The sequence below is a fragment of the Astyanax mexicanus genome, chromosome 11 (genome assembly GCF_023375975.1).
Source record: "Astyanax mexicanus isolate ESR-SI-001 chromosome 11, AstMex3_surface, whole genome shotgun sequence".
Classification (NCBI taxonomy): Eukaryota; Metazoa; Chordata; class Actinopteri; order Characiformes; family Acestrorhamphidae; genus Astyanax; species Astyanax mexicanus.
Genome location: NC_064418.1, coordinates 8,219,347 through 8,241,412, shown reverse-complemented (window position 1 = coordinate 8,241,412; position 22,066 = coordinate 8,219,347). Strand labels below are relative to the sequence as shown.

Genomic DNA, 22,066 nt, shown 5'->3' with positions numbered 1-22,066 from the left:
GCCGCCGTTTGCTGTTGGCAAAGCCTGACATTCTGGCATAAAGCCTGTTTCATGGGGGTGGATCATGCTGGACATTAGGAGTTCAACATGGGTTGTTGGAACTTAACACAAAACAGAGTGGTTGGGCAGTAAGAGCCACACTCGCTTTATCTCTTCTCTTTTTATGGTTTTATCAGGGGATTTAACAGAAGAGGTAATTTGTACAAAATAAACTTTATCATCCTGAACTCCCTGAATTTGTGTAGAACATTAAATGCACTTTAATTGCTTTGTGGGTGCAGATGGCAGAGGCATACTCTCAAGGGACATTATTTTAAAATAAAACCACTATTTGCTTAATGTTTTGAAATTGCAATATAGTCTGTGAGCCACTGAAACACTCTAAACAGCTTTACAGGACCCATGACTTTACATTCCCTAAGTTATAAGTTAGATGTTATAGCAGATCCTTAAAAATCCTAATATGTTTCCCCTGATATAGGTGATTAATTAGGATTAAATATAGTAAAGTTACACACCATGAATTTCAAACACTGTCCTCCTTTAAAACAAGCCAAACTGTTACTTAACAGTTTTGTTTCATTTTTAAAAATATTCTTTAAATTATATTAAATTAAATAACGCACAGATGCACTGCAAAAAAGCTTTATTTAGTAAGATTTTCTAATGTTCTAATTTTAAGGCAAAAGCTCTTATTTTCTTCTCTGTGTAACTAGGCATTTAAAGTTTATTTTGCTTATTTTAGGAAATCTTAATAAGTCTACTTAGAACATTTCACCTTATTTTAAGTCTTTGAACTCAAAATATGCAAAAAAATAAGTGATTTTCATTCATTTTGAGACAGTTTTTTTTACCAAGAAAAAAATGCTCACCCCATTGGCAGATTTTTTGCTTAATAAAAGCATATAAGTCTTAATTTCCATGTATTTTGTACAAATAGCTGTTGTGCAGCAGTCATGTTACTGTGATATTATAATTTAATGTTATACTTTTTTATATCTTGTGTAAAATAGTTGTGAGGTATTCCTCCTGTAACTATCATTCAAATTTGCTGTGACCTGTGCCACAGAGGTCCTTCTGTCACTTTGGCCCAGATGGGTCTTCACTGCTAAGCCACCGTCTGTTCATAATGGTTTGTCCCTTAGAGCTCAGGTCCTAATATCTGAGCATTTCTTCCATATCCAGCGTGTCTGCTGAGAGAAGGGACTGTTCAGTTACTGGCTAACGTACAGTATATTCCAGACCTTTACATGCACTACTATTATTCTTATTCATTTGTTCTTAATGTTTTGGCTGATTAATGCATATACTGTATTACATTTATTTGCGTTTCTATATAAAAAGGCACATTCTAGATTATTCTACTTTTCCTTTTCTGACTTTGTGATGCTGTACTAGTTTCTCTGTAAATACTAACTTTTTACTGATTCATTCTTTACCTTTCCTTCACTCCGTTCATCTCTCTGCTCATCCTTCACTCTGACCTCCTCCCCGGTGCTTGTGCTCAGGTGACCGATATGATGCAGAAAGCTCTCTTTGACTTCCTGAAGCACAGGTTTGATGGCAGGTGAGAAGGAATTGTCTTTGCAGGAGAGGCTGTTTTAAGTTCAGTTGTGTAAAACAGTGGTTCTCAAAAATTTTGAACCATGTACCACCAATTGGCCTTGCTCTCTGGGCTGCGATTCTCAATATAAGACAATTCTCTTGATTGACAATTGCCAATATTCTTGCCTGCAGGTTTACCCTATTCATTTTATAGTAGCGCCACCATGTGGAGAAATAAAGCAGTAACTTTTTTTTTTAAACATACTGGGGGACAAGTCTTAGGGGAGTTTAGACCGTCTGTGTTTTGATAAAATATTTTTTGTTTGTCTTTTTGACATCAGACAATGAGAGGATATGATCGAAACAATACAATTTAGTATAATTTTGATATATTGTCCCACACCTAGTTTACATGACATACAATAGAGAATCTCCATTCAAAATGAGCCTAGTGCTTAGTCCAGATCTAGGCACATACCTTGCCTGTGAAACTGCCCCTAAGTGAATTATGAATTGTTCATCTTAAAGTAGAAACTGTTGTCAATTACTTGGTAACCTGTTGCTTTAGCATGTCTTGTGGCTTTCCACAGGCTTAACTATAGAGTGGCAAACCTGCATACAAAGATCTAACCAATTAAACACTAATCACAAACAATTGTAGTGTTTTGAAAATTACAGATTAAAGCTTTTTAGATTTTATTCCCTAATATTTCAGTGTTCTTCTGGCATTACCACCTAAGAATCGACCACACTTAACACAGTTTGAGGACCACTGGTGTACAGCATCTCTTGTCATGTCTAATGTCTGTGCTATAAATGAATGTACAGCCATTGTTTTTATAGTAAGGCTTCTTTGTTTTGTTTCATAGGATATCCATTACAAGAGTGACGGCAGACATCTCTCTAGCAAAAAGATCAGTGCTGAACAACCCCAGTAAGAGAGCCATCATTGAAAGATCCAACACCAGGTCAAATCTGGGTAAGGTATTTTCAGTAAGTCTGCTGTGGTCGGTGTGTTAAGAATTCAAACTATACAATATTTACTGATCTTTCTTTCTTCTAGCTGAAGTCCAAAGTGAGATAGAGAGGATCTTTGAGCTGGCCAGATCACTTCAGTTGGTTGTGCTGGATGCTGACACGATCAACCATCCAGCTCAGCTCACAAAGACCTCACTAGCACCTATTATCGTCCACGTCAAAGTCTCTTCTCCAAAGGTAAAAAATGCATTAGCTTTTTTACAAGGTAAAGAATTTACTGTACAGACATTATCACAGCATTTTACATATAAAGACTCCCGCTAGTTCTTTCAGTATCACTGTTTTTATTGTAATGTGTTGCTGCCCTCTTCTGGTGTGATCTTATATGCAGCTCATTGTCTGATCATTTAATGTTCAATAAAGGTTCTCATTTATAGATTAGGATGAGTGGAGAAAAACAACCCCAAACTAAAACAAGTATGAAAAATTAGGATTTCATTGCAGACATTTCATGTTTTGTATTTTGTGTTAAAGGTTGTGCTAAATTACCCCCATGTGTTAGTATATTACAGAACGGATGCATGTAGTACCATGTAATGAACTAGTACTCTGCCCCAGCTGGCCTTGTGCTCAATAGTTCAGGTTGACACCTGAAGATTCTGGTGCATCTGATCAGGAAGATGCCAATAAAAATAAAGAAGATGAATGAATTGTGGTCTAACTCTCTGTTACATTGTTTTTCTGTTGTCAGGTTTTGCAGCGGTTGATCAAATCACGTGGAAAGTCACAGAGCAAGCACCTGAATGTACAGTTGGTGGCCGCAGACAAATTGGCACAGTGTCCTCCAGTCAGTATTTAATTTCTACACAAATCATGAAAATATTAATAGTAACTTTACTGTCTCTTTGTTTCATTGATTTAATTGAATGTACAATATTATATCAAATTAATGTCTCATTCACTTGTCCTCCTACACAGGAAATGTTTGACATAATTTTGGATGAGAACCAGCTGGAGGATGCGTGTGAACACCTAGCTGAGTACCTGGAAGCCTATTGGAGGGCGACACACACGTCTCTGAGCACTCCACTTAACCCTCTGCTGGGACGCAATCTGGGGTCCACCGCCCTCACCCCTTACCCCACAGCCATCACTGCTCTGCAGGTCAGCAAATATATTAAATTCCTCTTTAAAAATTAGCATAATAAAATGCTCTTTACACAGATGCAAGAACACATAGCAGTGCACACACCAAACTTTTACATTAACAATAAACAGAATATTAAATAAAATAACATTGTTGTTCCCATAAATGAGCTGCTGTGCACTATTACAGCGTGAACAAACAGAACAATTTCTTCTGCTGGAAAGTGCAGAAGCGCTGCGCCATTAACTTAGCAATCCACCAAAGTCAGAGCGCATCTGACTCTTAAAGCTAATGGCAGGAGACATGCTGGTTGATTTATTTCACATTACACCCAAAACACACTCATGATTTATTAAGAGAATTAGTACATGGCTTTTGTGTTTTTCGAGCCAAACAATGCATAATTTTCCTGTTGTTACGATAGCAAGAACACACTGGCATGCTCTAAATCAAGCTGCATGGCGCACAGTTGATGGCTTGCCTATAGTTTACTAAAAAAAAGGCCCAGAATCGGATCTAGAGTTATCTCAACCAGAGGAAGTAAACTCTAGTTGAGAAAATAAACCTGTTCTGTTAGTTGTTAGAAATTCAGGAATTGCTTGTGTCCACAGGGCCAGAAGAACAGAAACAGCAATCATGCCACTGACCACTCTCAAAATGAGAAGCGCAGTTTGATGACCTCGGATGAAAACTACCACAACAATGAGCGCCAGCGAAAGAACCGCAACCGGCTGTCCTCCACGTCCCAGCAGAGCCGGGACCACTATCCACTGGTGGAAGAAGACTACCACGACCCCTATCAGGACACGTACAAACCCCACCGCAACCGTGGCTCTCCAGGGGGCTACAGCAACGACTCGCGCCACAGGCTCTGAGTCTAGCACCCTCCATATCTCTACAGCCACAGCTCTGGTGTTTTGTGTTCAGTCCTTTTTCTGAAGTGTAATACCTTGTATTCCCTCTGGCACTGGTTCTCACCAATGGGCTGTGGATCTTCTGCATAGATCTGGGCACCATTGCCTTTCGTAATGATGCTATTTTTCCATTTAAAAAAGATATTACAACTGATAGAGGGAAATTATGGTACTGAAATATTGTGCAGATTAGGGGCTGATTATAGTGTGTGTACAAGTCCAGGTTCAGGTCCAGGTCAAATGGTCCTCTAGCTCTTCTTGGGTCTTGTTCTCTGTATGTTTGCAGGTCTAGCTGTTGAGAGCCGCTTGTTGGAGCTCTGAACCAGTGCCAGCATGCAGAAATGCCACAGCGCCAAGAGCCTCCAACAAACGCAGAGCCTTCGTTTTGCACGTTTCCGGTAAAGAGCAGAGTGTAACGTTTCAGAGCGACCCATTGGTACGATGATGCTTTTGTCCATATGACATATGAGATTTGAAGGTACTCAGGTACAGAACAGATCACATGTGCCAAAATGATGAGTAACGTTTGCTCTGACCTCAAATCCCCCCCCCCATCCTCTATAATCCCTGTCCACTACTCAGAGTAGCATTGTGCAATTCCTGAAGAACTGTCAAAAAGCTGCATTCTCTGCATTCACTGGCTTATTATTATTATTATTATTATTATTTTTGTATTTAATTTCTACAAATCTCTCTATGGAAAATATGTCGTAACAACGTTGAATGCTCGTTCTGTTCTCACGTTCTGTATTTCTAGTGTGTAAATCAGAGTTTCGAATATTACATGGTTGTTTTACTTATTCTGAGACTTGGCAGTAAAACTATTAGCAGGTTTATTCAGTAGCACATGCTACTTTTGTGAATGGGGACAGGTTAACCAGGCGAATCCGTAGTTCCAGAGTGTCCTTCAGACCCAGTTTGGGTTTACAGATGCTTATTTTCGAATGATCTACTATGTTTGTAGCAGACAAATGCTATTGCTCTATTAACTACACTCTTAAAAATAAGGATGCTACAAAAGTTTTTTTTTTTTTTTTAATAATGACATTTTCGGTTCCATAAAGAACTACTTTTGTAAAAAATGTGCGAGTGTGTGTGAAGAGCTCCTTTATTTTTAATAGTATACAATATGCCCTATATAGTACAGGGGTTTTGTTATTACAAAATACACTAACATGCCAAAAGTCATGGGATAGCAGTGGTAGTATATAAATGGATCATGAAGAGTTACCTCAGGGGGTGACTGTTGAGTGCCCACGTCTGCATTGTAAAGCGTTGTGAAGCGTTCTAATGTGAGTAGGCTCGATAGTGTTTTGCCAGATGGTGGTAATATGTCATTTCTAAAATTGTGTCACAGTAGTGTACCTACATTACCGTCACTTGTCACTAACGTCGCCTAGATTACCTTCACCATCACCCACTGTGGAGAGAGAGAGGAGTGGGTGGTAATAGTAATACATACATATCATAGGATACAATACTAGCTCCTGTCCCATGACATATGGCATGTCAGTATCTGTACCACTAAAGAGTTGTGGTATTGTTACTTTATGTAATATAAAAATGCTGCTCTCAAAACATTCAAGTCATTATGCTCCAGAAATCACTGATGTTTGATAAATGTTAGATAACACTTTGTGATGCTGTATGTACAGTACCGGTTTGGACAGACCCCTCCTCATACAATGTTTTTTATTGTATTATTTTTTTTTCTATTATAGATTAATATTGAAGACATCAAAAGTATGAAGGGTATGAAGTGTTTGTCAGATGATTGATTGTGGAGGCCCAACACTGTCTATGTAATTCCATAAGAAAGAAAAAAACATTGAGTGAGAGGGTGTGTCCCAATGTACTGTACATTTTACATAACGGAAAGTGAAGATATAGTTTTAAATGTGATTTTGCTGTACCTATTTTTGATAGAACAAAACCCCACTGGTACGTTTGTTGACATTAAATACGGATTGTGTGTAGATTAATGTAGACAATAACTTTTTTTTTTTTTTCACACACAAAAAAGGTTGTACAGTTAATAAATAAATCTCTTGTTATATTAATATAGCACATTCTTTAATGTGATTGCACTTTGGGATTAGCTTGAATAGTCATTTTGGTGGAAACCCAGCAAACCTAGATTGGGCATTAAAACGTTTATCTGCAAAAACATTGTTAGCTAGTATATGAGGACTTTTAAGGGAGCAATAAGTAGATTTGTACCAAATATTAAAAGCATTAAGCATCATATATTAATCTGTCAGCTCTGATGTTGTATACTATCTATAAGTACCTTCGATGAAATGAACGTGGGCCATTATTCACTTTACCTGGCATTGGTTTTAATGTTATGGCTGATTCGGTGTATATTAGAAATTTAATTAAATCTCAGTGTAGAAAAATGTCATGACAAATATGCCTAAAATAGCAGGCTGCATTAATATGACTCTTCCAGATGCACTGCAATATACAGTACTTTGCAAAGGTTTTAAGGTTTTGATCTCTGAAATGAGCAGAAATTAATTAGAATGTCTTCTGGGCAATAAATATCTAAATATGTTTTTTTGCTCAGTAAAACAGTAATATTAGGAATAACATGAATAACCTTCTTATACAAGGTAAACGTACCATTTCTACTGTCCTTTTAATGAAATTCAGTTATTTATAGTTATATTCCAACACCTTTTTTCTGGAAATAATTAATTTTGTGTAATATTGCGTAATGATGTTGAATCAGATGAGCTTGTAATAAACACAGTCACTGGAGTAGTTCTTCAAAGTTGTTCTTAAAACTCGCTTGATAATGTTTTATTGCATTTATGTTTATTTGTATCTCTTCTAATGTGGTTAATCATTTTAGTACCAAAAACACCATTATTGCTGGGATAACTCTTCATAAATATTAGTTAATGTCCTTAACAGTGCCTAAAACCTGTTAATATTTCTGTATCCGCCACAAATGATAAGGATTTCTGTTCTTTTAAAACAAACATTTAAAATAAACACATCCAGAATAATGTAGTTTAGTAAATAGTGCACTCATTAACTTAAAAACTCTTTTTTTTTTGTATTTCAAGTTGCAGTCAGATGCTCAGTACCCTTTGATTTAATACATTTACAAGTCATGGTGCTATATTATGTGCAGTACTCTTGTGTTATGCCTTTATTTTGCCAGTTTTAATGAAACATGTTTAATCCTATGGCAGAAATCCTTATATGGAATGAAAACAATGAAATGTGCTAAACACAAATTTACAAATTGATTTATTAAGAGAAAATATTAATTCAAAGTTTTTTTTGTTTTGTTTTTCTTAAAAATAAGTTGATTTGTAGTTGTGTATCTGTTATGTATTGTTGGTATTGCTCAGGGTCCTTGTCAGTCCTTGTTTACACCTGGTCACCTGCATGCATATGATCTTGGTCTTAATCTGGATTACAGTATATCTGGATAAGGCCAAACAACATAATGAGGCATACAAGTGTAAAACATTCAAAATGCATACAAATCCAATCACTAAAACCAGTATAATTACCAAATGTAAATGCTTATGGTTAAAATCTTATTAGGACACAATCCAGATACTAACCACATGAATTGACCAGGTGTAAACAGGATCTGTTTTGCTATTTATCTATTTTAAGCTTGTAACATATTATATGTACATTTACGGAATTTAGCTGATGCTCTTATCCAGAATAATACAGAGTTGGGCCAATGTATTGTTAGGAGTCTTGCCCATGGACTCTAATTGGTGTAGAGCAGCATCCAGTAACCCAGACTGGGAATTGAACCCCAGTCTCCCACATGATGTGGTAGCTCACTGGCAGGGGGTGGTGTTATCCACTGCACCACATCAACCACATTCATCATTCTAGAACATATTTTAGCAAACATTTCAGGTCCCTAGGTTTGACTTCAGTTACTTATTTTTTTAGTGTTTAAAAACTATGACATATGTTATTGCTTTTTGGCTTATGTTTTACATTTTATCACATTTTTGTTGGACAACTATGCCTTAAATCTGTCATTATTTGCTTAATCTTCTTGTGTGATTTCTGGTTTAACAGTGATTTATGTCTTCATTGCTGAGTCTAAATAGTATAAGTAAACCTACTCTTCCACCTACAGTCTTTATAGCATTTAGGTTAGAATGATAAGTCACGTGATACTGAGAGATAATCTCCCTCGAGATTCTATAATAAATAAAATAAAATTACTTATTTATTTTGTATTCTCTTGCCGCTGCTGCTTTACTCTGGCGTCTCCCCCTTTGCAGGTGGGAGGGGGCTTATTTTTCTTGTAGGTCACAGTTCATGCACATTCATGAGAGACGGCTGGTTAGTAATAAAAAATGGATGACTATGTAATCTAGAATAAATGACAACCATTTACTATGCAAACGTGTACAGTGCTGCATGCTAACGCTTTACCTTCCTCTGCAACCTCGCGGCTTCTTTGGAGTTTAGTTAAAATCGTGGTTTTCTTTCTGAGAGTGATGCAAAACTGCATGCATTCTGTTCCTTTTTAATGAGTCAGACTAAAGAAAGATGAGCTGGGGAGGATGGGGGATATCTGTGTACAGAAACAAATGAATCAAGCTATGTTTGTTAATGTTTTCTTTTGTAAAATAAATTTGATCCTAAAAGAAGTTGTTGTAGCCTCTCGTGTTGTTCTTGATTCTCTGGCTTTTCTGCACCTGCACTGTTTGCAAGGCATCCAAGCCAATCAGGTAGAATTACTAACAGGTTGTTTGTCATGGACAGCTTGTGTGGATTTCATGTGCCAGAACAACAGACACTATTAATTAACACACCATCATATCAGTGTTTCTGCACCACGCAAATAATAATAACTGCCCTGTGGTGGTCCTGACTAGTGTCCTGACCATGATATCTTATTCATGTATTATTACAAAGAAATAATTTATAATATAATATATAATTAATAATAAATTATATTACATGGTATCTTATTTTAGCAAATTTTAACACTATATACAGTACCATGTCTTCTCATTCTTATTTATTTTTTTCCCTGCAATGTAAAGGAATCCTGAAGTGATCCAGGCTATGAAAAAACACATAAGGAATCATGTAGTAACTTAAGAGTGTTAAACAAACCAAAATACAATGTAAAGCATTAATGAGCTCTTATGTTCGCCACCTGTTAGCTTCCAGTTTCTGAGGCTTGTAACAAATGAAACTTTGCTGAGAGCCAGTTTCATCATAATGTTTCTGATGATTTTTGCACTTTTTAAACTTCTTAAAGCTTATGTCTGTAATTGTTGGGATTTGGGGGATTTAGGGCCCTCTCTGGTGAGAATGTGTAATTGCACAGAGCATGCGAAAGAATAATTTTAAACAGCGGGTGTGATGCGGTCCCCATTTCAGAGCGGATTAATCCGATTCCAGGTTAAATTCAGCCAAAGAGAGAGAGAGAGAGTGAGCGCTTAGTCAGAAGGAAATGTTTTTAGATCATGTAAGAGAGTTTTTCTATACGGTTCTCAGTTTTGTCAGTGTAAATACTGTATATTAGTTTAAAATATGTTTAAATCCGATACATACTGTAATTTTAAGTTTAGGGTAAACGCATGGTAATGCAGATTAATGTAAATTAATGCACGTTTAGAATTGTAGGAAACTCTGTAGCCACTAGGGGGCGAGTTATTCTGTATGTGTGTGTGTGTGTGTGTGTGTGAATACTTGTGAGGAACTTCCGCGAAAAGCGACCCAAAACACAAGTGTTTAGAATGAATATGCCAGATTCACAGTACACGATTTTGGGACAGTTTTTCGTTGGTTGGGAAATCGGGAATCACTTGGCGCTCGCGCTGTCGCGTGGTGTGAACTACTGAAAGACAGACACTCCACTCGCCGAGCCGTCGCAGACGCCCGGTAAATATTCAACATGTTTAATACCTGGATCAGTCGGCGACTAGAAGTCAGGAGCAGCGGCTACATACAGCCAGTGAGATCACAGAAAGAGAAAACCACGGGTTCAAAACACACCAGAGCTGTTTATGGAGAGTCTAACTACCCTTCCATTACCCCTGTTATATCATAAAATGACTCTAGAGGGAGCCCGCGAGTGAGTCCTCTATGAATGGGGTGAATGGAGCTAAAAGCTAAAAACGTTCAATTAAAAATATTTATCAACTTCTTGTTCTGAATATTTCTTTAATTTTTAGAAAGTAGAATAATGTATTTTACTAAAAAACAAAGAAAGCATGCCTGTATATTGTAACGACCGGCAGGGAGATAAAGCAACAGGCAGCATGATCTCAGCAAAAGCAAATCATTAGTATTTCGACTTTTTAAGGTGGACCGAAAAATCCGAATAAGACACTGGCGAATATTTTAGTTTATCTAAAGCCGTTCATGTTGGACTCGTTGTAAGTGCGTATTCTCCGCTATAGAGATTCTCTGTCATGGCATCACTAGTTTTCGTGTGCGTGTAGTTCAGGTGTGTTCTCGTGGCGAAACGTGTTTCTGGAGAGCAGCCAGGTGAGTCGGCGATTTCCCACAGTGAGAAATCGTGTAATTTGTGACCCCGTGTCGCTGATCAGTCATTTAGTGTGAAATTCTCAACAACTGAAAAAACAGCACAATCACTGACGACTCAAAAAGTCTTGTAATGTGAACCTGGCATAAGAGGGCGAGAAATTAAGGCAATTAACTCTTGACGAGGCACAGCTGTTAACTGAAAGCTATTCCAGAAGACTCTACCTCATAACAAAGCTGAGATGTGCAAGACTGGACTCGACTACTAGCCACTAGTCCTGCCCACTGAAAAACAGGGTGAATGGACGATAATAATGTATGCTTAGAAAGACAAAAGGTCTACAGACTGTAACTAAAGGCCTACAAACAGTAACTATAGGACTACTACACGCTCAGCTCAAGATGGTTATATTATAAGTGTGAAGAAACTTTACATTGGAAAATAACCTCTACATCAAGTGAAGGTTCTCCAGAGCTTCATACTCAAACATCTACCTTAATTAATGATATTAATAGAGTCAAATGGGGTCCTTCAATGGCATCTCTCAAATAATAATTTAAAGCACCTTTATTTTTAAGAGTGTAGCGCCATCTGCTGCTGGTCCGTGGCTATTGCAGCTAGTGCTTTATGCACATAAATATTCATGTTATGAAGCAACTTTAAGGAGGGAACCCATTGCTTACCCATAAATAGCTTCAGGATTACCTGGTATGACATATATAAAATCCAGAGCTAATCATCCATCATCAGTCCCTGAACACACTACTGTTGTGGTCTTGTGGCTGTTTGCAATCACATCCCCAAAGCTACATCTGATTTAAGGTATTCCTGGTGCAGCAGATGGATGAAAAAATTATAACAAATAATCATAGAGCTGTCATAAAAATGTTTTCAGACTCTTAGAACTTCTGAATGTTTTACTCCAATATACCATAGAAATTATTCATCTTACTGCATATTTAGCCCTGGTCCGAGACAGATACCTAGCTGTGTTATAAAGTAGCACAAATATCGACAGAAGGAAGATGCCTGAAGCACAAACTGAAGCCACCTGAACTTCAGCCCAAAACATTCTCTGAGTTTTCTCCACTCTCTTTAGTCTCCTCCAGAATAATCACATGCTGATGGCATGGTCTAAACATGAGAACTGTTATTTAGAAAGTTTGGTTTATTTGAGGTACAATAAAATAAAGACAATATACAAAATGTCAAACTCAAACCAACATGTCACCCTGTAACACATTTAAATTGAGTACATTATTTATACTCTACATTTAGTGTAGTATACTCTTTATGTTTGTTTTTCATTTATTATGTATAGTATTATATATTTCTTTCGGTGTCTAACTTAAACAGCGAGTGTTTGTACTTTTTTCCTTCTCTCCAGTGTGTACTGATTACACTGCGCTTGGTTGAAGTGGCTCTGGTGAAAGTTCAGACTCCTTTGGGGTGGTGCTCTCTTTAGGTTTGGCCTTTTCACTCTGGGCCCGATTCTGCTTCTCTCGCTCTAGTGCTTTCTCCATCTCTGTGTAGTAGTCCAGAGCTTTCCTCACTGGGTCAATGATATGTTGCTGTTGGACACAAAGACATTAAAGCCAAATGTATCTCAAAAATATTTAAAACGCAACCTCTGACATGTTTTGTGATTCTCAAGTAACCTTAAACAGACATATTTTTGACATGACAGTCTACTTAAATTTATTTAACACTTCTTCTTCTTCTCACCTCTAGACATGGAAAGAGATTTGCCAGCTCGATGAAGAGAGGGAACAGAACGAAGCGGATGAAGCCGGTCTGAGAGGAAGGTTTGGTCACTTTGTCTCGGTCCATGAATGGGGTCACTGGGAGACCCTCCAACTTTTCCATGTCACTCTAAACATTTTCAAAAACTGGAATTAACATGTATATAAGGATATCTATCATTCACTGGGTGCCTACAGCTTTATTAATAACACTATGACACAGTCTAAGGACCTTATCTTCATCAACATTCTATTTTTACACCTTGCACCTACGTCAATGGGCGTGGTTGTCTGAAAACGAGGTGTGTTTTGGTAAATTTTTGGCGTATTGCTAATTTGGCAATGGAAAACGCAGGTGTGCCACTGACTGATTTAAAGCCTGACAACAGTCAACAGTAATGATGTTCACTGCTACCTTGGAATGCTGGCACACTGTGGGATTTCCTTTAAACAGAAAATTAAAGTTCATTTTAAAGGAATCTTATTATGTTACCTGGTTGAAAAACTCCTGCAGCAGGCAGTCCAGCCACGGCTCAGCCACGTCCATGGGGCGTGCTTCATTGGAAATGTCACTCACTTTGATCATGATCATCATCAGCTAGTCCAGAAAGAAGCAGAGAGAAGACTTAAAAGTCTTAAAATAGTTTCATCTTATCTCAGTCCAACACTAGGACTCAATCAACTGAGCTGCACGTTTCCAACTGTGTTAAATAAAGGCTTTGGTGACAAGTGGTACAACTGAGGAAAAACACATTTGTCTACTAAATTGTTGGTTTAGTTTTTAAACTGAAATGCTAATTTATGTTAGACATTAGTAGAACCAACAATACCAACTTCTTCAGGGATTCTCTAGTATAAATAGTCATTCTCCAATGATACCAGCAAAACTGTTCTTAAGTTTGAATGGAAGCTTAAATTGTGGTACATGAAGCACACTAAGTTGATATGTGCACATGGTAATCAGCTGTAAAAAATAATGTTATCACATTATTACACTTGTAATGAATGTACTCTTACTACATCACGGTGGTCCTTGTTGTCGAAATCAAAGGTAGACAGGATGGCTTTGAATTTGTTCAGGATATCTGTGTGTCTGCTCATATCGGTGGCCAAGATACACCTGAGGAACAACAGGGTCACAGCTGAAGGCCGGTGTGGTGTTCACTGAGTAGATATGGCTCTAAATTTGCATCAGTGAAACTGTGACAGAGTGAAAGATACATACTTAATGATTCCCTCCCTGATCCTCTTATACTGCTCTGTCGTCAGATTCCGGAAAATATTACTTTCATTCTGTAAGAGAGAGAAATGAAGCTTCAGACATGTCCTCTACATAAACACACAATCTTTTTCAGTTTGTTATTGGTGTTTTAGGTTATTTTAGATGCTATTTAAGAGAAATAACTCAAATACATACTGTACATACTATACTGTAAAAGAGTATTTATTCTCCACAATCCCCTGATCTAAACATGATTAAGTGAGATTTGAGGTGATTTGGGATGAGCTGGAGCTTCACAGCGTGAAGGAAAAGCAGCAACTATTGTTCAGCACCTCCAGAACTCCTTCAAGACGCTGAGAAAACTATTCCAAGAGACTCTCCCTCATGAAGACACTGAGATTAAAATACCAAGAGTGTGCAGATCTGTCCTCAAAGATAAATGTGCTACTTAGAAGAATCTAAAGTATAAAACATTAAACATTTAGATTCTAATATAAAGAAAAAACTGTTAAATATAAAATGGCAAGGACAGAGCCAAAACATATAAAGTAATGTGGCTGGAGCCTGGGAACATCATTCAGAAAGATTTTTTTTTTGTATTTTAATCCAGTAGACAAACCATCTTCATTTGTAAACAGTCTGCAGCCCTGCAGCTTTACAGAATATGTATGAGGACACTGAGTATTGTGTAGATTTGGATTTAGCAAAAATAGTTAACATGTCCCTTCACTTTTAATTCTATACTAAACTCTAAACTCTCCAACATTAGTGTAAAACAGATTAACAGTTAGTTACCTTTTCCAGTATCTCAAACGCTACAGCACAGTGATGATTCTCTAAAGGGGAGATGTCATTGTACCTCAAGGCCAGTTCAGTGCGAGCATTAATCTGAAATACAGTAAAGAATTATACAGTACAGAAGTTTAACAATGTAGCTCTCTAGAAAATAACCCGAAAAGAACAGGTCTATGCTTCTAGTGTGCTTCATGATGGACACTGCACACTTATAAAAAAGCAAGGGCGTTGCCATGTTCCCTTCTAATGGGGAGGCTGGGAGAGGTGCCTAAGTAAACAAAACTGTAATTCTTAAAGAAAAACATTTTCTTTTAAAGTCAAACGAGCGCTGGGTGTTAATCTACACAGATTTCTCTCCTGAAAACCGTTTATTTGGGTGAGTAAAGCGCTTCCGTTTACCTACAGTAAGCTTAGATTTCCAGTATTATGTCTAAGTGTGAGTTTTCAGTGAAGTTTCTTCAGTACTAAGGCAGGGTGCAGCAACATTAGCATTAGCTGCTAACCACAGCACTAGTACGAGGTAAATGCTGCCTGATAATGCTAGACTGAGGAACGCTGAGTGGTCCAGTAACTTAGGGCTCTATCAGCTAGCGATTCAGCCCACGTAGCTTGTTTTAATATGACAAACACTCAAACTACAGACCGATATACTCACTTCTGAACAGCGAAAGAGCTAGCGCTGCGGTTAGCGGCTAATGCTAATGCTGCTGCACTCAACCTTAGTGCTGGAGAATCTTCACTGAAAACTCACCCTTATAACACTGCAATTCAGGAGAGTGTCTTTACAGCTCCTTACAACCTGACTGGTAAAATTCATACATAAGAAGCACTGGATTATAAGGCGCACTCTCAATTTCTGGGTAAATTAAAGGATTTTAAGTGCACCTTATAGTCAGAAAAATACAATATTTCTAGAAAAAAAAATACAGTGGATTTCTTACCTGGTAGGCGTTGTTGTAGCCGGTGTGATCTAAATCATGACACACAGCTGAAGTCAGCATGATCAGGAGATCAACACTGTCAATCTTGCTCCTCAGATCCGTCAGCCATATCAGCCCATACATCTACCAACACAAAAAAAGCTCCTGATGCTGAGATCAGTGTACTAGGAACCTGTTTACACCTGGTTACTTCATGTGAGTAGTATCTGGATTGTATCCTGTAAAAGATTCTGACCACATGCATTTAAACTGCTCATGGAAGATAATGGCATTTCCAGTTATTGAGACTAAGATGGTCTGAATGAAAAGAATCGTATTCATGTTTGGTGTTTTTACACTCGCGTCTTTATCCATACTTTTCTCAGACCCTAATTTTTAGACTTTTTTTTTTTTAATTCAAATAATTTGAGGTTCCAAAGATTTTACACAAGTCTGCATTTCACCTTCTTAATCCATTGGGGATCATTAGTCAACCAGTCTTTATATTATATTACAATTACCCATTATTATGAGTTCTGTTAAAATCAATCTTGATTATTGATCCTAATACTTAATAGAAATATTGTTTAGTAATAAAGTTGTATTGAGAGGGACAGTGGCTCATTATAAGTCCCATTTTTATAGTGCTGTTTTTTTCCTCCTTCACATTGTATGTGTGCAGAGAATTGTCAGTAACCATGGGCTGCGAAGGATACATCAGTTGCGTCCTTGAAATCCAAACCATCACCTAATCAGGTATTAGTTTGCTATCAACCATAAACAAAAATAGCCATGCTTTTTTGTTGTGACTATATTTAACACAAATCAAGCAGTAGCTATCTAGTAGTTATCTATCAGGCAGTATGCCCTTTACTAATGCCTGGAAGGTCGAGTGGACAATTGAAGTACTTGTGGTCAAGCTGAGCTGATTGCAATGTCAATCCCTTTCTCTCTCTCTCTCTCTCTCTCTCTCATGCTCTCTCACCATCTGAGTGACACAGAAGCAGTGTTTGAAGTTGTGGAATGGGATGTTGTTGTAGCGCTTGTAGACCTCATAGAGAAACTGCTGCAGGACGTCCAGCTCTATGTTGAAGGTGGAGATGAAGTCCAGGTCTGTATACATCACCTGAAGCAGCACCATGATCTCTGCGTCCTCCCACTGCCTAAACACAGAGACATGCTTTTCACACTGTATGGACATTAGATGATTAATGAATTATCTGATGAGCTAAAAATGCTGCAAAAATTGGATTTTGATGCAAAAAATTTTTTTTAAATTGTATGTAGTAAATGTATGGTTAGTTTGTTGTGTCATTTTACCAAGGGCAATTATGGAAATGTTACAGATTATGATTAAAAACCAAAGCAAAAATTTTAATTATATAAGAAATTACAGTTATGTTTAGTAACAAGCTTTTGATTGGTGGAGACAGAAAAGAGGGGCATCAGTAGAGAAAAATATTAGTAAAAGGGAGGAGATGTGTTGGTTATGAACATGTAAGCAAGAAAAGGATTGTATTTTATAGGAAATAAGATTAACAGGCTTCAAACATGTTCCTCCTTCCAAAATCTTGTTATTTTCATAATGCCACTTAGTGGACATGGGTATTAAATCCATAACCTTGTGATTAATAACAAAATAAAAACCTACGATCTAACGTTACTTCATGAAATTTAAGCTTTTCCGGTTTCCCCACTTGTTTTGCTGCCCAGTTTTTCTGTATGTCTGTATGTGAGGAGGATCATTCTTTTCTTATCATTTTTAGTCCTGACCACAACATGATGCTTTGATTCCTGCATTCTGATTGAAGTTGCACGAGCTAAGATGTTCATGTTTTTGTCCCCTTCACGCATTGCCTTTATCACTCCAGCAGGCTTTAATAGTGTTCTTTGATAGAGACACAAACCTGACACACATTTACGTCCAAACAGTGTTTGCATCCGTGCAGAACCCTGTTTTGTTAATCTGAAAGGCCTGGGTTCAAAAACTAATCCAGAAGACCACTGCATAAATACAGTCTTCAAAGCATGAAGCCGAGTGCTCTGTTCTGAAGGACTGCTATTGATTTGTAAGCCCCTGGAACAACCATTCATATTGATATGAGTTCTTTTGGGCAGATGAAAGGACTGAATCTCCTCTGGCCTCTTTATGCACGGCAGAGGAGCTGCGCTTTCACTTCTGCAGCGAATGTTCATTTTGCTATAGCAGGTGCTCAGCTCATTTGTTGGACTTACATAGGCTAATGATGTTTAATATTTTAGCACCTTGTGCCTAGAGGGATATAATCATCCTTTATTAAATAAGTCATAGGAAATCATTGTCCCAAAAATAGTGAAATATAATGTAAAATAATTTATACTATGTGCACACTTGTGACTATGCTGATAGCAAGACTGTTCACTTTGCTTTTGGAGTTATTTATTCAGTGAATTGCTCTCACAATATGATTTCCTTTCCCATACCTCACCTTTCCACACCTCCCTGTACCTCAGTTTAATCTTCTCCCTGTACCTCAGTCCCATCATCTCCATGTACCTCAGTCCCATGTCCTACCTCCCCTCTCTACCTCAGTTCTATCTCATCCTGTACCTTGGTGTCATGTCCTACCTTCCCTTTCTAGCTCAGTTCTCCTCCCTGCACCTCACTGTAAGCTGAATTGTGTTGATGTTTAAGTTAAACTCACCAGTTGTCAAAGGTGGGTGTCTTCAGGTATTGTCTCACCTCCTCTGAGACCTCCAGAGTACTGTGTGAAGACATTTCAATAATGTTAAACTCACTTAACCAAAAACTCTGCGTAGTGCTGCAGAGCAGGGACTAAAAGTGAAGATTTGTAGCTCACCTCATCTGGAGGAACTTTTCCCGGACGTGCTCACACTCTTCACGTGTCTTGCGCAGCGTTCTCTTATGGTAGAACGGTGAAGGTTTATGGGGTCTCTCTGAGAGTTCTTTAAACAGCCCCAGCCAGCTCAGGTGCTCCACACTCTAAAGAGAACAGAAACTTATAAACACAACCAGGCAGAAAGAAAAGGGTGATTTCATTTAAAATGGTAAAAGAATTGCATAGACCTGGATTAAACTCCTAAAGGCCTGGACGGGGCCTACATTTCATTTTTTATTTACTCATTACTTATACATAGAAATAACTGTGTGGCAATGGGCAATGCTGCTCTATGCAGATTATGCAAACTGTGTGTATCTACACAGTTTGGTAGCATCATGTAATAGTGGAGGCCTAACCATGGGAAAGTATTTTGAAAAGACTAAATTGGGATGAAAATTATGTCAAATTAAATATGTCTTTACATATCCAAGACTTTTCAAAGTGGAAATGGTTCTTTGCCTGGTTGGAGTTCTTTACATTTGTGGGAAACTTTATTGTAACTGGATTGATTTTGGATGGTGCAAATGGAAGCTATGGTTTACTAGTCTGTCAAACCATTTAAATGATTATGGTTGAATTGATCACTTTAGATAAATATTGGCCAAAGAAAGACATTTCCAGATATATGTACAGATATGAGTTTACCTCCAGTTTTTCCCGGAACGACTCCACCTGTCTCTTCATCTCATAAACAATGGCCGGAGTCTCACTAGCTTCAGTAAGAATCTTCTTCTCCAGGCTTTGTAACCTGGTTGAGAAAGTGTACTTTCTAAGTTTATTTAAAAAGTACATGTCTGACAATATGTGGACTCAGATTATACACACAGTATGTCTACCTTTTCTCCATGGAGGACAAATCGAAGCCCAAGGCCACTGCCAGCTCTGTACCTGAAACATATCACAGCAATCGATTTCTCATATGAGTGAATTTTCTCCATATTGTCATTTCAATCATGAAGGACAGCTAGTTCTGCAGTTCACCAGCTTGTCTCCAGTTTTAATTCAGAGAATACCTAATGGCTCACTGTTGCAGTCTGCAGCAACCACCTCCAGCTTGTAGCAGGAATGAGGGCTGTTTGGGGTCAGCTGAGGGGAGATGTTGATGATGTTGCCTTTGGGGTTGTAGAGCTTTAGGATATCGTGAGGCCCAGCTTCAGCTGCTGATCGGAACAGATCTGTAGGAGAAACATTTACACACACACAAGGCTGGGAAAGGGTCATATGTACTGTATATTTACTAAAGATTATATAGCTGCTGCCAAAACAAATCCCAATTCTGTTGAGAAGGAAATTTCCAACCCATCCATTTCCAAACTATATTTTTCTGGTATTTTTCAAAGACATTTAATCTTGTGTTAAAACAACACTATATATATCAGTGTTTTTACCTTAAAAAAACAGCTTCAGAATCAAAGTGATACAAATAAAATAAAAATATGTCTCACTCTACCCCCTAAAGTGGTTTGATTAATTAGGTTTGTATCTGTTTTAAATATGTCTTGGGTAAGCTACACTTCATATGTATCTGGCTTGGCCTTTTTCAGACATATCCTGATACTTAAAGTGTACACACATTAATTGACCAATTGTGAGCAGTGTCTTATGTTGTGTTTGAATCTGTCTAGAACCCACGTGAACGTGGATGTGACTCCAGTTCTGAGGAGAACACCATGAAGTATGTTGTGCACTTGATGCAGAGCCTTGTCAGCTCCACCTGTGGCCCATTCTCTTCAACAAGATCTCTCTCTCTCTCTTTCTCTCTTACTCTCTTTCTTACTTTCTCCCACTCTCTCGCTCTGTCTTTCTCTTTCTGTCTTTCTTACTATTTCTCTTTCTTTCTAGGATAGGAAAATAGGAAAACACTGAGGACATCAATACAGGTACAGATGAAATTTATATATAAAGCTGGATACTACATGTTTTTTATGCTTTCAGCCTAATTGACAATTCTAAATAAATTCTCATCATAGTCCTGCTCACGTCATCACATTTATAGCAATAAGAGCCAGTACATGAATTTGCCTGACATTTAATGATATTTCTTCCAAACTACGGTTCGACCTTCGCTCCACTTCATTACGTTATTATTTATAAAACAACCTTCAATAATTCTAAATAAATAAATGAATTAAATGTGTCCTCACCTTTGACATCCTGTGCAGGACAGTCAACAGGGAACTCTGCTTGCTCTGGTCTTCCGTTCACTGTAAAATAAATGATTTTAGATTCCATGCCAGATGCTGACTCTCCCTCACTTCCTGCAGCTGAATGATCTGTTTACAGTGTGACATCTATTTAACAGAGGGCCACTTCACAACTCCTCCTCCTCTCCTGTCCCTCCTCCTCTACTGCCATCCCTCTCTCCTTTCTTAACCACCTGGACTGGGCTGCACCGTCTTGTTTATGTTCCATTTTAAATCTGTGTATACTGTCTAATGTATAGTGTCTGTAATAAGTCCTTAGTTAACATTGGCGAGTAGTTTCAATCTATCATTTTACTAAATGTGGTTGAACAATCTGTATGTTGTGTCTTAACTAGTAATGACTTTTACATGACAAAAGCAATTAAAATGCTTGATAATACTAGTATATACTGTTTACACTGGAAAATACTGTATTTACAGTACCAATTGACAATGCCAGTGAATATCAAAATAGCAATTTCTGCATAACAGGGTCCGTAACAATAGTATCAGCTAATACATTTGACAGAATGCTGTATGTTTTAGTGGATAATTTATGAGTTTGATATACTATAGTAGTATTTGTATAAACAGTGTAAAAGACATTTATTTGTTACACTTAAAAATGTATATTGTATGTATATTCTAATAATATCTGTACCAGAATATATATATATATATATATATATATATATATATATATATGTATATATCAAACTAATATTTAAGGTTCTGGTACAGATATTATTAGAATATACATACAATATACATTTTAAGAGCCAGTACATGAATAGAGCCAGTACATGAATTTGCCAGTACATGTATATATATATATATATATATATATATATATATATATATAGAGAGAGAGAGAGAGAAAATCCTAAAAGATGGCAGAAGCAACAAGCCCTGGGCCAATGTGGCGTAATTATAACAAATCTGTTCAAAAAGCCTTCCGCAGAGATGTACATACATTTTTACACAGGGCCAGGTTTGAATAGACATTCTCTCTCTCTCTCTCTCTCTCTCTACCCCCAGACAAAGACTGGTTATGAACTGAATGCAGGAAAGTACAACAACACTGTTATCAGAACCCCTCCCACTAGTTGCTGACACTAGAATATAACCAGACTAGAACGTGTTCAGCAGTATACATGCACACCACATTAGTTTTACTTTCAAATCATTAAAACAACACACCAAAATCTCAACCTATGCTTTATATTTGACAACATTATT

General features: G+C 37.5%; 2 protein-coding genes and 1 long non-coding RNA gene across 5 annotated transcripts in view; 2 read left to right on the top strand and 1 right to left on the bottom strand.

Annotated features, from left to right (window-relative positions):
- The window catches only part of cacnb4a (calcium channel, voltage-dependent, beta 4a subunit), a 44,184-nt gene extending 34,954 nt beyond the window's left edge, over window positions 1-9,230 (top strand). For both annotated transcript variants that reach the window (XM_007227917.4, XM_007227918.4), the window contains 6 exons: window positions 1,509-1,567; window positions 2,415-2,524; window positions 2,609-2,760; window positions 3,275-3,370; window positions 3,502-3,687; window positions 4,282-9,230. In XM_007227917.4, coding sequence (XP_007227979.2) covers window positions 1,509-1,567; window positions 2,415-2,524; window positions 2,609-2,760; window positions 3,275-3,370; window positions 3,502-3,687; window positions 4,282-4,545 — 867 coding nt within the window. In that variant the 3' untranslated portion in view covers window positions 4,546-9,230. The remainder of the gene's footprint in view (window positions 1-1,508; window positions 1,568-2,414; window positions 2,525-2,608; window positions 2,761-3,274; window positions 3,371-3,501; window positions 3,688-4,281) is intronic.
- A 1,054-nt stretch (window positions 9,231-10,284) lies between these two features.
- LOC111194937 (uncharacterized) lies at window positions 10,285-16,873 on the top strand. The gene is made up of 5 exons (XR_007441180.1): window positions 10,285-10,476; window positions 12,815-12,888; window positions 15,880-15,978; window positions 16,445-16,518; window positions 16,764-16,873. It is a non-coding gene; the product is annotated as an uncharacterized LOC111194937 (long non-coding RNA).
- Window positions 12,247-20,979, bottom strand: si:dkey-219c10.4 (high affinity cGMP-specific 3',5'-cyclic phosphodiesterase 9A). Of its 2 annotated transcripts, none has more exons than XM_007227913.4 (14): window positions 20,789-20,979; window positions 19,658-19,819; window positions 19,481-19,532; window positions 19,290-19,392; window positions 18,603-18,745; window positions 18,447-18,506; window positions 16,748-16,925; window positions 15,784-15,906; window positions 14,843-14,935; window positions 14,051-14,118; window positions 13,843-13,945; window positions 13,319-13,423; window positions 12,809-12,955; window positions 12,247-12,654 (listed from the first exon to the last, which is right to left on the bottom strand). In XM_007227913.4, exons 1-14 carry the CDS (start codon window positions 20,874-20,876, stop codon window positions 12,481-12,483), a joined length of 1,599 nt encoding a protein of 532 aa, XP_007227975.3. In that variant the 5' UTR covers window positions 20,877-20,979; the 3' UTR covers window positions 12,247-12,480. The 2 variants fall into 2 exon arrangements, with proteins under 2 accessions (XP_007227975.3, XP_049341003.1); XM_049485046.1 differs by having other exon boundaries at window positions 16,814-16,925.
- Between the last annotated feature and the right edge of the window lie 1,087 nt (window positions 20,980-22,066).

Coding starts and splice junctions, on each gene's coding strand:
- si:dkey-219c10.4 (XM_007227913.4), bottom strand. CDS start 20,876: ATGGAATCTAAAATCATTTATTTTACAGTGAACGGAAGACCAGAGCAA. Junction 19,820..20,788: donor TCCTGCACAGGATGTCAAAG/GTGAGGACACAT, acceptor TTTCTCCTACAG/ATCTGTTCCGATCAGCAGCT. Junction 15,907..16,747: donor GCTTCTGTGTCACTCAGATG/GTGAGAGAGCAT, acceptor TTGTGTTGGTAG/ATGTATGGGCTGATATGGCT.